The sequence below is a fragment of the Diachasmimorpha longicaudata genome, chromosome 2 (assembly GCF_034640455.1).
Source record: "Diachasmimorpha longicaudata isolate KC_UGA_2023 chromosome 2, iyDiaLong2, whole genome shotgun sequence".
Lineage (NCBI taxonomy): Eukaryota > Metazoa > Arthropoda > Insecta > Hymenoptera > Braconidae > Diachasmimorpha > Diachasmimorpha longicaudata.
Genome location: NC_087226.1, coordinates 5,761,532 through 5,776,417, shown reverse-complemented (window position 1 = coordinate 5,776,417; position 14,886 = coordinate 5,761,532). Strand labels below are relative to the sequence as shown.

The following is a 14,886-nucleotide window of genomic DNA, read 5'->3' as shown; positions in this document are numbered from 1 at the left end:
ATATTCCCGGAGCCCTAGAAAAATCGGAAATCGTCTCATGAATCGAATGCCGCTGGCCAAATTGCCCTAGCTATATTATTTCCAAAGATATGGGCGAAAAAGGGGGTTGTTCCTAATCCAGGCCCTTTTTGCTCTAAGAGGCTTAGGAGCCGCGAAATTAACGATTCAAATTATTTCGTCCCTACACGTTAGTTCACAGATACTCCACAGATAACATACGATCGAATTTCTTGTCGGTAAACGACATATTGTGTTTGTATCTGACAATTACATCGCGATCTAACTAACCGACATCCTTTGCCGCGAAAATATAAAAAAATCTCGGGATTACGGCTTCATATATCATTGATATTAGTAAAAACCGGTGAAAATTATTCGGATGGTTTGATTGCACAATTTGCTAAAAAATTAACACCTGGAGCGATGATTATGATCGAACTTCATATTTTTGTTCAGAACATTCTGCATCACTTCCAAACACAAATGAAAAAATTCGTAGAACGTTCTTAAATGCGGAAGCAGAAGCAGTTCATTAAATTGGAACCTGACGAATCTATAGTACAACGAGAAGTGTCAAAATCGCAATAAAACTGAAGAAAAATTATTCACCTCAAAATTTTAAATGAAAGCATTTATTAGCATCAACTTTTTGACACCGATACGACATTAAAAATCTTAAACATTGCAACCGTGCCATTGTATTTCAATCGTGGAATTCTCGGAAAGGATTCACTCATAAGTGTTATGCGACCGTAGTCATAACATCAACACAAAACAGTACGCAATATACCGCGTGACGGGGATGTAATGAATGAATATGCGAAACGTATCCGTCAATAAAATTTTAATTTCCTATCCTGTACACGAATACCCAGCAAACATTTATTCACCATGTTAACGATGATTATTCATTATTTAACCGTAAATTCCAATTGACGGAGTAATGTCAATTTTTCCAATAATTGTTATGATTGTCGAAACAGCTGATTGCGGTGCACGTTGATGTACGTCTGCCTTTTGTGGTGTATTAGTTGCAATTTATGTAGTTCGGTCTCCCCTGGTAGTCGGGGCGTGCGCACAAATACCACAATGTTACCTATAAAACATTTATTTCAGCGGAGAGCAGGGATCATTGCACATATTTCCATCCAGCAATACCGTATGACAATGAAAATGTCAGTGCAGTAGACACCTGAAAGTCGCTGTAAAGAATATTTAATCGGCAAAAGGTGCGAGTAAAGGGCGTAAATACTCGACAGATATATAGGTCACGGAGAGGACACTAGAGAGGCGTGTGAACTGCTCTGAAAAAAAATAAATAAATAACCACCACTACCTAGTCCACATGTACATACATCATCTGAAGTACAAAAACTATTGAGTGCAATTGGACTGACCGAGAACGCAAGGAACGTCTGTGGAGAGGTTTTGAGTGCGCGCGCGTCAGTTCTTTTTGCCTTTTCTATTTTTCCCCCCTTTACTCACTCATTTTCCATCCTCCTTACTCTGTTATGCATCGGAGATTGTCGCTGTTACTCTGGTGCGTTATAGCCTTTGTGAACATCATTGCGTATCGTGAACGGCTGAGTGTCGAGGAGTAGCAAAGTTATAAAATTGTTCGGTGACTGTATACAATGGTGGCACAGAAAATCACGAGAATTTTGTCACACTAGAGTGAATAGTTGGTTTTTTCATTCACCCTCTGGTCTTCGATCTTTCACGTGAAACGTTGTAATTTGAAAAATTTTATGCATATACCGTGATAATGCGCAGTAAATACTGGACGAGTGGTTGTTTCGTGTGTCGTCGTGCGTGGACGATCGATACGCCATCCCAGCATGGCGTGCAATGTAAATCGGCCTGACGAAGTGATGACCAGTGATGAGGATGCCGCAAATACGGGTGTGAAAGTGTATGTCATATCTGTCAAGCAATACGGTAAAGCTGAGTGGATTATTTTATCATCGAGGTGGTGGAGTGCTGAATATGGAAAACGATAGAAAAAAAAAATACCCAGGATAAATCAAGTTGAGCATAACTGAAGTAAACTTTTTTTGCTTTGTGATTGAGGGAACAAAATTGGAAAAGGAGAAAAAAAAATGGAAAGAGCATACACGACAAAGAATGCAAAAGTAACATTGAGGTTTATGAGGGCAGACGATGTGCAGTGATTTTAGTGGATGAGCAAGAGAAAAAAAAATGTTCGTGATATGACTGTGGTAAATTATTCGTGTCTGTGACGGAGATCGAGCATTTGCGGGGGGGGAGGGATGGACCATTGCGGAACGAGGAACGAATGGACGGAGACGGGCATGTGTCGTTTAGCTGCTGTGGTCGCCACTTGGACTCGGTAGAGGCCCGTGCCCGAGGCCCCAGCAGCGCGCCCAGGCCACCGACCCATACCCGTGACCGCGAGACAAGCCTTTACGAGCTTGTGTATGTGTGCGAATGTGTGAAGTATTTTTCGTATGTATTGTGTAGTTCAAAAGCCTGTATATAACCCGTAGGGACAAGGTTATACAGGCGAAAGACGGGCACCATAACTGTCTACTCTAGTGTTTCAGCACTGAGACCTTGGAGATTTCATATATTTTGTGATGGGGAGTCGATATCAGTGTTATATATTCTTCAACATCTTATTTCATTTCTAGAAGTCGTTAATTACTTCATATTTTATGTCGACATTATTTTGTTTTTTTTTTTTAAATAATATTATTATTATTATCATTCTAACGCAAAAGTATTTCGTCAATTATTCAAAGTGTTGAGTGAACGGCAGAGAGCGTCCGAAATAGCAAGTGAAACCAAATTTTTTTTTCATCTCTTGGTGTTTTCTTTCAATTCATAATAAGGATAGGATGCTAAATATCCTATAGTTTCTGTGTTTTCAATGTCTTCCTAGGGATAACTGGAGAGGTATCAGTGAAAACTATATAGGAAGCATAATAAGAGTTATGATATGATACAGTGATAAACAGAGAGGTCAGAAACTACTGAGATGGACCGAGTTAATCTCGGTGTTGGTGATTCACATGTGAGTGATGATGAGGATGATGGTATACGCCATAACGATGGATTTACCGTATGCTCTTTGTTCGTTCATAGCAGTGCAATACGATGATTCTTCTCTCTGGTGTAGAAACTGAGTGAGGAAAACAAGGGTGGGGGGGAGGGGGGAGGGATTAAAAGTATGAAAGTGGAAAAAATTTTTTTCATAAATTCATAACCATCGTTTGATCCTAAATGTTGATGTGTTTATGGATTGAGATCGACGATGTTTATATTTTTTTTTTATCATTTGGTGAAGGATTGAATAGTAAAAATGGAGACACTATTGTCGGCTAAAACAACCAGTCCATCATACAGTCCACAATTAAAGACAGTCTTGAAGACATATCAATTATCGGCAGTGAAAAGCCTGCAAGGACCAAGCTCAGCCCTTTTGGGTATGGACTGTAGAGGTATATTGCAGGAACAAACGTCCTTTCACTTCCCAACCCTCAATCGTACTCAAAACTGCGTAGTTGATTCAGATCCAGATGAGATAAATGGAAAAGAATATAAAAAAAATGAAGATGCATCCGTAGCATCGATGCCGGTAGCAACGATACCAGTGCCAGTCCTACCAAGAAGGGATCATATAGCAGAACGATCACAAGATGATTCAGACGACGATCCCCAGCCAGAGCGTATTAAAATAATTGGTGAAAAGCGTGAATTGGAATTTCAAATACCCATTCTAACAGCACCAGATCAGAGTTGCTCGGAGAGATGTGAAACAACACTTGAGAATGAGAGAATTTCATGTTTTGTTGTTGGTGGTGAGCGTAGACTATGTTTGCCCCAGATATTAAATACAGTACTCCAAGATTTTTCATTACAACAGATTAATCAAGTTTGCGATGAATTACAAATATACTGTTCAAGATGCACCCATGACCAATTGGACGAGTTAAAATTATCTGGAATATTGCCAAGAAGTGCACCGTCTTGTGGTTTAATCACACAAACGGATGCTGAACGTCTTGTAAGCGCACTTTTACTGCGCATTGAACCACGTGAATTACCACAAATGATAAGTGAAGATAATGATAGATGTGATGTAAAGGAACATTGTGATAAAGATGGCACTGATACTATTGGTAAATTCAAAGTTTATCATGAGTGTTTTGGTAAATGCAAGGGAATCTTCCATGCTGAACGCTTTGATGCTGAGGATTCAGCTTGCATCGAGTGTCTCGAGTGTGGCTGCCAGTTTTCACCACAACGTTTTGTACGTCATGCACACCGGCCACTTGAAAATCGTACCTGTCACTGGGGCTTTGATTCGACCAATTGGCGATGTTATTTGTTATTGTCACGCGATCAGCCTCATTACAACAAGCTCGTTACATTCTTTCGTAATTTGAAAGAAAAATATCCTCTACCCAATCTCAAGAGGAAACTCTCTGAGGTAAATCATGCTCCTATTTTCAGTCATGTCCCAGTCCAATATTTGTCATCGTTCATTGTTAATTATTATTCTCTTGTTGATTTTTAGTTTCGAAATGATAGTGAAAAGCTACCCAAACGACTGAAGAAGGAAATGGGTCGCAATGAATTTGCTGGTGTCTACGCTGGTAGCAATGGGTTGGGCATGTACTCGATATCACCGGCTAATGGTGGGGGAGATCCTTATCTCCAAATGCAGTGGGCAGTCTTTGAATTAGCAGCACGCGGAGCATCTGCCTTCAGGCCTTGGAATACAGCAAATTCTTGTAAACATCGAGACAGGTGATAAACAAATCACATTTCATTTTCGTTGTAAGAACAGAAGTGAGGGCTGCAAGCTAACACTTTTTGTCACCATGTTCATGGTGTCTAGTAGGCAGAAAAGTTTTTGAAAATCGACAATTGTTGGGGAATTAAGAAGACTGGAATTTTAACATTTTGGGCTCGTTTTCTGATTTCATGGTTAGGAATTCTGCGGATCACATCCCAAAATTTTCATAGAATTTTATTGCAAATTTGCTTAGACAAATTAATATTAACATTCTCCCGTAGGATAAGACTGAGATCCGATATTTTTGCAGTTTTTCTGTGAACCAGGATAAGGAGCACGCGCTTGAAATCCAAGAGTGTCAAGTTATCATGGCAGATGACCAGCACTCATTCATTGTTTATATTGTTAACAGCGATTCATTTTTGGAAAATAATGAGAGGAATGGAAATATGATCTATTGTTTTTACAGTCGATTAGCTCGAAGAATTGTATCATGATTGAAGTTAGTATTAGATTGTGCTGTATTCGTTCGCCTTGAATTTTCTAAAATTACTATTCCCATTATTGACGTTGTGATATACCGTGAAATAAATTGGAGAAATATTGCCATTTAAAGTAGATATTAGAAAGGATGATGAGTACTTTTCATTCGAAGTTTGTCGATTTCGTCGGAGGACAGATTGAAAAACAGTGAGAGGTTAGCATCCTAGTTTTCTGAACAAATTATTATCGAAAAATTAACGAAGCAATTGCCTTAAGCGAAGATCTTGTTGAAATGCAAATTTTTTCGCAAAATGCTTTAGTCACTCTTCCTTTATTGCGCAATTTCCATCTAATGCAGATTTTCACACTCCACAATATTCGCTTTTTTTCTGATAAGTAATTTATGTTTCTGGGTATCATGAATTAACAGAATGTGCTAGCGAAACGGACAATTGTTTTTTACGGATAAATTTGTAGGGTATATTTGATGAATTAATTTTTTATTCTCGTCAAATTTAGCATTTATAGACTACTATACCAGAGTCAATTTTCTTTCAACTTTACAAATTTATTTTCCTTTACTTTACTCAATATTTTACGGGAGTTGAACTATAACACTTCAATCCGCTCAGGTGAATTTCAATACCCTCACCCTGTGGCCCTCAACATGAGATCCCACTGAGTAGGAAAACCCAGAGAAATGACTGAGAATGACCGATAATTTTGATGTTTACGACACAATCTGCCCCACTATCCATCGACTATTTTTTCGTACATTAAAAAAAACACTTTCTATAATGAGAACAAAAAAATTATTGAGTCGTAGTTTTTTATTTGGAACATTTATACGTCACTTGAAAATGCTACCCTGGCGTTAACCCGACACTAATGCTCATGACATAACTAATGGCAATTTGTTATTTAATACAAAAACAGTTCACCACTGGTGCCTGCTTACCTGAGCCGTGGTCCACCAGTGTTGCAACATCCAGAGCGTGTTGTACCGCTCTCCGAATGCGAACGTTTTGAGCCGCATTATCAGCCAAACGTTGCCTTGGCGCCCATAGCACCACCACCGATAACGTCTATTCCAACGACCCAGTCGGAAGAGCCATCAGCAGCACCAGGAGCTCACAGGCTCCTCTACAATGAGAGCCATAGCCACCCCGACCATTCTCCGAGTTCGTGTGGTAAAATAGAGCCCTTAATTGCCAATGTTAAAGTTGAAAAACCATCATCGCCCGGACCCGAGGCTGCTAATGATTATTCACGGCATTTTTGCACGCAATCGAAAAAACATGAGGAATGTAGAAATGAGAGGCTAAAAATTAAGAGAAAAATACTACACCGAAATAACTGTGAAGACGAGGAGAGCAGTGCTGCTGTTACATCGTCTACCATTACAATGGATACACCATCCGCTGGTATCAGTACATCATCATCAGGAAGTGATACAGAGGAAGACTTTGCCACTATTGCTGAACTTGAGGAAAGACTTACGAGACTTGATGTGCCGCAAGATGTTTTTACTCTTCTCAGACAAGTGGCATCGGAACTTGATCATTTCAGAGTTCGACATCAACAAGACGCACAGGAAATTGTCAAGTTACGTGGGGAGTTGCAAAAACAAACGATTATGCATCCTCATGATTCTATTAACGGTGGTGAGAAGAGTGAAAATAGAGTAGACCCAAGTGCTGCTGATAGCACAGAAAATAATGACCCTGTAGACGAGAGACTACCACTCCTGGACAACAATGAAGAGCTCGAACGGGCTGCCACCCCATCTACTGCAATTAGTAATGATTAGAAATTATTACCAATTAAAATAAGATTATTGACATTAAGCAGGGCAACAATAATAGCGAATGAATAAATAATATTAATAATAAAAAGTAATATTAATAATAATAATAATTATATTAATAATAATAACAATAATACTAATAATAAAGAACTGCTCAGCAATTGTGGCGCCTTATCGCCTAGCGATACTGTCGTACACTTCAATTTAGCACTAAATTATGAATGTTACAAATTCTAAAGTTAATGATGATGAAAGAAACTGTCTTGGTTATGTGATATATGAAAAGCCTTTAACGTTATAGAATGGTTAATTTTTTCGTTTTCAGAATATTGTAAAGTGAACTTTTATCGACAGTTTTTACTTACGAATCGAGATTAAATAAACAACAATGTAGATATTGTGTGATGTGATGAATGAGAAATAGAGTTTAACTATCGATTACTGAGCCAATATATATTAGAACAACAGATATTATGTTTGAATATATTAATGAAGTGCATAAGACATTTTTCGTTGATGAAGTAATCATCACTTGCGACAAATATAAATTGTTCGTTCAGTCTTCTCATTATCATAACTGTGAAAAAAATAAAAATAAATAGATTGAACGGGACTGAGAAGGTTGAATCGCTTTTCATCAACAACTTACAATCATATTGGTATTATGTAAATAGTTTCACTTGTCTTAAGTTACGTTAATGATTAAATATTATGAAAATTATTGAAAAAAGTACAAAAACCCTAGGTGCTATGTTATTACACTAGGTGATTATAATGACCTTGTGTAAAATAGACTTTCAATTGTAAATTTCAATGGTAAAAACTGGAATGCATTGAACGCGTTTTGTTGCTACAATATTCAAAATTTTCATGATTATTTGCATAATTTTGCATGACTGAATGGGCAGTCTGTTTAGAATCGACTGAATTTCATAGGCATAATTATTATACTGCCAACAAAATTGATGTCAATTTATAAAAATTTATTTCACTGTTTAATTACCGACGTGATTATAAATATCGTTATCAATTGTCTTTCATTTTGCTGTTTCGAAAGAAAAATAAAACTTAGGGTGATAACATTGAGGCGTAATCAATGCTCTGGTTTTTACGGACGTCAACGCAATTGAATTAGGGACGTCCACTGCATAAATTTGATACTAATGAAGAAGTGAAAATTTCTCTTTATCAAGTCAACCCATACTACTCTCTACGTATAGGAGGATATACTATATAATTAGTCATAAAAAATTAACTACTACAAATGTTGGTGAATTTCGTGTATCGCGCATGGACTGCATGAATGGAGAAAAAAAACTATATATAAACACCGTAACTTATTTATACTGCTGGGTTGTGTATTTCAAGTCCAAATAATAAATTATGATCTTGGAGCGGGTACTTCGAATAAAGGAAAGAAGGCATAATGAAAACTTTCTCATTTGATGCTCACTTAAGAAAGTAAGAGAATGTAAAAAAAATTAGCACTTGAAATTTGGGGGATAAATTAGTCGGGATCGGATTTTAAATTCATTTCATTTTGTTTTTTTGTTATTTAGCTTTTTTTGTAAATTTCGATATTTGGGAAGAGGCGAAAGTTTGATTTTCAGAACCATTTCGGATAATTGATGGCTGACGGATGGAACATAGAAACCGCTATAATATTCAAAGTAACCAATTTAAAGTAGAAAAACTTGGGACATTCAATATCAATTTGACCAACTCTTTGTTGGCATCCGCTCTCTGTTTTATTTTAAACAAATTATGATTTCATGTTCAAAGGCTATTTTGATTGACGATGGAAGATTAAGATAAATATTATTATCACAAGCTGGTAAAAGTCCATCCAAATAAAATTGAAGAGTGGTTGAATTGACCTGGAATGGCCACAACCGAATCCCACCTGAAATCAAGAATGTAATAATGTCCATGTTTTCGTACATACTCCGTTATCGAAGTGCATATTTTGAATAAAATTGAACTGATAAACCATATAAACAATACGTATGACGCACTGCTGTATCTTCGAAGCGTCCGGTATAAAAATTATAACCAGTTTATGTCATTGATTTAAAATGTCTTTTTCCATCTTTCACTATCTCAATCACTTTTGAACTGTCGGAATAATATCTTGAAATGCCCAACAGTGAAAATGTATTTTCATCAATAAAAGAAAATACTTGTAACATTGAGAATTTTTTTTTTACTATATTTATACATGAATATGTGCCCGATAATTAGCAATTGTAATTGTAAATTAAAGAACGGACATTTGCTCTGTTTAAATTTTTCAATTTGATCTCAATCACATCTCCTGTAGATATTGTTGAAGATTTTGATAAGAGAAAAAATAATATTTCTCGAGATCAAATGAATTATTTTTTGTTCATCATGGTAGCTAACAATTTCTGAAATTATACATTATCGAATATAATGTACTTCGACCTACATTACAGATATTCATTGTCTTTGAAGGAGTAAATCAGTGCATAGTGTTATCTATACTTGATAAGAACGATCCATGCAATAATATTAAATAGCGTTAGAAACGAAAGGAAATAAAATTTACGTTGTGAATTGTCTCGTGATTATTAGCTCAATATATGTCACAAACTTATAACATTTAGAAATCTAAATTTTTTTTGTAACTTTTCATTAAGTGCTTTCGCTTTTGTATAGATTCTCCAACCATGACACTTTTCATCTAGTTCCGATGATGGTAAAATCATTTAGAAAAAATTGAATATTCGTCGAGAACTCGTATCACTTAAAAAAATCTAGTACCTGCAATTGGCTGAAGCCTGAAAATTTTGTGATTAGAGAGTTTCATCATGCAGATGCATGATGGCAATGCATGTATCTTAAGCTCAGTGTAAATATTAACATTAATGGAAGAATAAGTTTGATCACGTCCAAAAAATACTTGTGATTTCGTTATTATCGGACGAAAAATTATTCATCATAGGTTTCTGGAGTTCTTAAACCCACGAACGAATTGCATTTTCAAATTATATTGAAAAATGTCCAAATTAATCCGAGAAAAGGTCTATCTACACCACCAAATCGAAATTTTTCGATGAATAATTATCGCAGGCATTAAAACGTTTCAATTAGTGCCTCGGACCTAAACTTCTTTTCGTGGAATATTCTTCCGTTTTTCAATAGATCATGTACGAAAATAATTAATAGAAAATTCGGCCGGAGTCGCTGGAAAAATCTATTGATTTTCTGTTCAACTGTACAAATTTTTATTTCACTAAACTTTTTCGATCGTGAGAACAAAGCATAGTATCATGGTACATCTGTCCCATTTATGTAAAGTTTAAAGTCACATATAAACTGCTAAAATAGGTCCGAGCAGTGACTAACTTCGAACAAAATCATAATCGAATATAATGCGGATTGTTTACGACGTAAAGTACAAAATTGATCTCTGTGTCAGGTTCTAATATGTGAGTACGCAAACATCCTTTGAAGAGGCTTCGTCAGTACAAAAGACTCTACGAAAAAACGGGGAATTTTTACGTGGAAAATTTTTTATGCAAACGGCGAAAAAATCATGAAATTTAGTTTTAACTCTGTTCCTCCCACAAAAACGGAGTGAATTGGCTTGTGACTGATCTGAGGAGGATGAATGATTTTTAAGTATAGTTTAAAAACCGAGGAAGCAGTGGTACCATTTTTAAAACCCCTGGGGTCCACGTAAAATTACGGCTCTTACATTGGAAATCACCTCGTATTTTTGGACATTATTTTCACTTATTTATTTCTATCAGATCATCTTCAACGCCTCTCGTCCAGCTTTTGGAAAATTAACAAGTGTAAAGAAGTTATTTTGCTCTCGGGGCCTCTTGTCAATGACATACAATCATTGTTTTTTTTGTACATGTCGCGTAACTATCAATCATGAACACTGAGAAAAAAAAACTAGCCATGCTGATGGGCGAAACACCGATGGTTTCGAAATTTTTTTCAATAATCAATTTGGCACAATATCATTGTAATGAAATTTGTCTTATGCATTACGTTCTAATTTCAAAATACAAGCTAGACAGGTAATAACAAAACGAGTGTGTTTTAAATCATTCTTTGACTATCAGCGTATTGATTCACGTGGCAAAACATTCAGCCTGAATAATGGTCATTAGTAATGGCATCAGTACACTTAACTAGCGATTGATTGAATCGAGAAAAAATGAAGAATGTGAAATTAATTGATGCGAACGGCATGCGATTTGTTCGTTCCAAAGATAGTATTCTCGAAATGAAATAGCCGTCAATTACATGTACCATATTTGATTTAGGAAAAATACGTATTTGTTGTTAGCTGTTTTTTTCATTGAAATTCTTTAGGAGTTTCCATTCACTTCCATTGTTTTCTTTCTTCAGTCGATAATTGTTAATAAAAGAATATATAAAGTAATTGTAAGAATCGAGTAAATAACTATTTCATGAACCAAATAGAGTAATCTTTGATTTATAAAAGCAATATTTCACAATAATATCGCCTATTAAGCATACGATACGGAGAGACAATCTCATTTTTTTTGAAAAACAATGTATAATCATTATTAAACTGCAAATAAAAAAGCATTTCTCTACAATATATATTTAATTTCAAGAAATATTTCAATTCAATCAACAATTTTATTACTAATACGTTCCAATATTTTATTTTGGCAAAAATTCCTGGTGCAACTTTTTCGGAAATTACGCTTTTAAAAGATCGTCAATCTCCAAGACCTGATTTTTGCAATTCATTCCGAGTTATGTAATTCAATTCCTTCTAACAAAAGATAAGACCAGAAATCTTATCACTAGATTGTTTCATCGGCCGAAAAAAACGATTCAAGGACTTTAAATTGAGATACATTGGAAAATTATCCTTTTTTTCTCTCCGTCAAATTCGTTTGTAAATTTTGGAAATATTTCCCGCCAAAGTATTGATTCCCCTCATATACTGACGGGAAAATATTAACTGGAAGTTTTCGCCAATGTAAAAGAGGAAGAAAACATTTTATAGCCGACTATCCATTTCTAATTCCTCTTCATTTTCATTTCCTAACAATCATTGTGGCCCGGCCATAGCATTAGGTAACACCACTGTATATTTTTTAATTCCAGGAATATATCGGGAGATTGCTGTATCACCCCAATGCGATTTCGAATGACTTTTATTGTTTTAATCACTAAGAAAAAAAATTTATGGATCTTTAACATAATTACTTTCCATTGAATGCTCTAACGTTAGGAGAATTGTGGGGAAGAAATCAATAATGAAGGGAATTGAAAAAAATTTAATTAATTTGCTCCTCAAAACGGAACTCGAGAAACAACACAATTGTGTAAATTAACGTAGCACGGACGTGAATTATCTGTTTGCCAGTTGTTGAAATATTCTAACAAATTTTCATTCCCGTTCTTGAAGGGGGATTTTAAGTGGAATTTGAAATGGGAATTTTTTTTCGCCAGCAGCTTATTGATTCTGAATTGCCAAAAGCCGTTCTCCTACTTTTCTCTTTGACTACATCCACCGCAGATACAAACAAAGTAGTTGATGGCGGTTGCATAGCAACAAGACGCGCATAAATCCGCGATATAAGTCTCAAACAAATATAGTCTCTCGTGATACAGTATTTACATTTTTCTTTGCATTATCGAAAAGTTGTGCAACAAGAGGGATTGTCCAGACGTCACAGAGTGAAGCTGATATTTCCCATAATAATTTATTGATATTACGGTATTTATACATCAGCTTTACTTTTCATTCATTAATTCCACGAGTGATAATTCAATTTTTTCTATCACTCGTACACTGAGAAAAAAAGTTTGTTGAGGGGGACGTCTTAACTTGTAATAAAAAATTCACGGTTCGAGAATTGATAAGATAATTTCTTACATTGTGAAAATAAATGTTTCGGTGAAAGGCTCTGTAGTTGTTCGAAAGATATGTAGTAATTTGCTTAAAACAAGAAAATATTTTCTTGACGTAATTTTTTTTTTCCTACGCCGAAAATTATGGACTTTAAAAGATGGATCTATTCTATATATTTACCTTTGTTTCTTGCGAATTTCCCATCCACGTGTTTCTGAATAGAAGTGAAAATCTATTGTACCTCCTAAATAGCTGTTTCCCTCATCAGACAAAATAATTTCCGACGCGCAGTGATGAAATCACCTTTTTCCCAGCCTAGATCAAGATGCTGCATCTACTGCCAAGTGCTGAGGATCAGCAGCTCTTGATCTGCAATGCGAGACGAGAGACAGCAAAAGAATCTCGAGGAGACCATATTGAATCAGAAAAAAATGATAGCATCAGACAATCATTCTCCGAATTCCCTTTTACTGGAAACATAAAAGTAACAATTAAGGACAAACCGATCATGGAATCAAAAGAGTACAAGATGAATCTCCTAAGTTGGGCCTTCCGCGCTTTCCTATTTCACATCAAGCGAACAAAACGTCTGTACGAAATTAAACTGAGAACCCAAGAGCATTTTATCAATGTAGAACTGCAGAGATACTTCGGTACGTGGAGATCAAGAGTGGAAGAGTTGAAAAAAGCAAAGTTGGCGACAAAAACTAAATGTGAAATATCTGATGACCAAAAAATCCAACTGTTCGTGAATGCAATCGTTGAAAAACAGAAGACCGACAAGAGTTCACGTAAAGTTGACTCAAAAGCCTGTTCGTCAGCAAAAAATTCCCCATTATCTGGAGACAGTGGTGAGCTAGAAAAAACACCGAGTATCATCACGAATTCCGCCCTCCAAAAACGATTGTCTTTTCAGAGAAAAATAATCGCTGAGCAAAGGGTGAAATTGGTTCAGCAAAATCAAATAATCGAAGCCATGACGCTGAAGAGAATCACCGAGGAATCACAACGTGCCAAGAAAGAGACCTTCACCACCGCCAAACAAGTATTGAACAAATGTAGACAACAAACCAGAAATAATTTATTACACCTGATAAAGTTAGAATCATGCAAAGGAGATGATCTCGACCGCCCCAAATTACCCTCCGAACCCCCAGTTTTTTTATCGAGAATGGAGGCGAGAGCAATCAGAAGGAGAGAACGAATGAGAGAAGCTAGGGAGAAGCAGCGAGAAAAATTGGAAATTCAGAAACATCAAGAAGAGATCGCTAAGAGAAAAGAGGAAGAAAAACAGAAACAGCTGCGATTAGAAGCACAACGCAGAGCCAGACGAATTCTCCAGGAGCAAGAGAGGAGGAAAATCATTGAAGCTGAGAAATTAAAGATTGTTGATGAATTAGTTGCCAAATTTTACAGGAATTATCTCCTGAGGAAGTATGTCTTCACGCCTCTTCTTCGAATTATCGAGGAAGCGAAACGTTATCAGGAAATGGCGGACGAGCATTACAGCATTACATTATTAAAGAAGACATTCACTATCTGGAAAAAAAACACGAGAGATGCGATTGATTTGAAGCTAGAGAGATGCACTGAGGTCTACGATATGAATATTCTCTTGAGATTCTTCTGTGAATGGGCGTCACTAGCGCAGAAGAACATCAATAAGTACAAAATAGCTTGGAATTTTTATACCTCACGATTGCGAGCTAAATACTTCAGAGTTTGGTACACTGAAGTACTAGAAATGCGACTGAAAGCCCTGGGAACTCTGCAATTCGTAATGAACCATTACGATGAAAAGATAAAGCTGAAGTACTTTCGAATGTGGCAGAGATACACCAAACTATCCGATGATATGAATGAAAGTGATAGGCAAAAAGAAAAATGGAGGGCATTGGTGCAGCACGTTGTACCGAATTTTTGTCCAAAATACAGGGGAGTAATCAGGGATGACTGAAA

General features: G+C 36.2%; 2 protein-coding genes across 3 annotated transcripts; both read left to right on the top strand.

Moving 5' to 3' along the window:
• The first annotated feature begins 809 nt into the window (after nucleotides 1-809).
• Snoo (Sno oncogene) lies at nucleotides 810-9,238 on the top strand. The gene is made up of 3 exons (XM_064138482.1): nucleotides 810-4,453; nucleotides 4,541-4,773; nucleotides 6,182-9,238. The coding sequence occupies exons 1-3, from the start codon at nucleotides 3,323-3,325 to the stop codon at nucleotides 7,053-7,055; spliced, it is 2,238 nt and encodes a 745-aa protein (XP_063994552.1). The 5' UTR covers nucleotides 810-3,322; the 3' UTR covers nucleotides 7,056-9,238.
• Nucleotides 9,239-12,660: 3,422 nt separating this feature from the next.
• Nucleotides 12,661-14,884, top strand: LOC135173164 (coiled-coil domain-containing protein 191). Of its 2 annotated transcripts, none has more exons than XM_064139866.1 (2): nucleotides 12,661-12,792; nucleotides 13,242-14,884. In XM_064139866.1, exon 2 carries the CDS (start codon nucleotides 13,253-13,255, stop codon nucleotides 14,882-14,884), a length of 1,632 nt encoding a protein of 543 aa, XP_063995936.1. In that variant the 5' UTR covers nucleotides 12,661-12,792; nucleotides 13,242-13,252. The 2 variants fall into 2 exon arrangements, with proteins under 2 accessions (XP_063995936.1, XP_063995937.1); XM_064139867.1 differs by having other exon boundaries at nucleotides 12,747-12,792; nucleotides 13,247-14,884.
• Nucleotides 14,885-14,886: the final 2 nt, after the last annotated feature.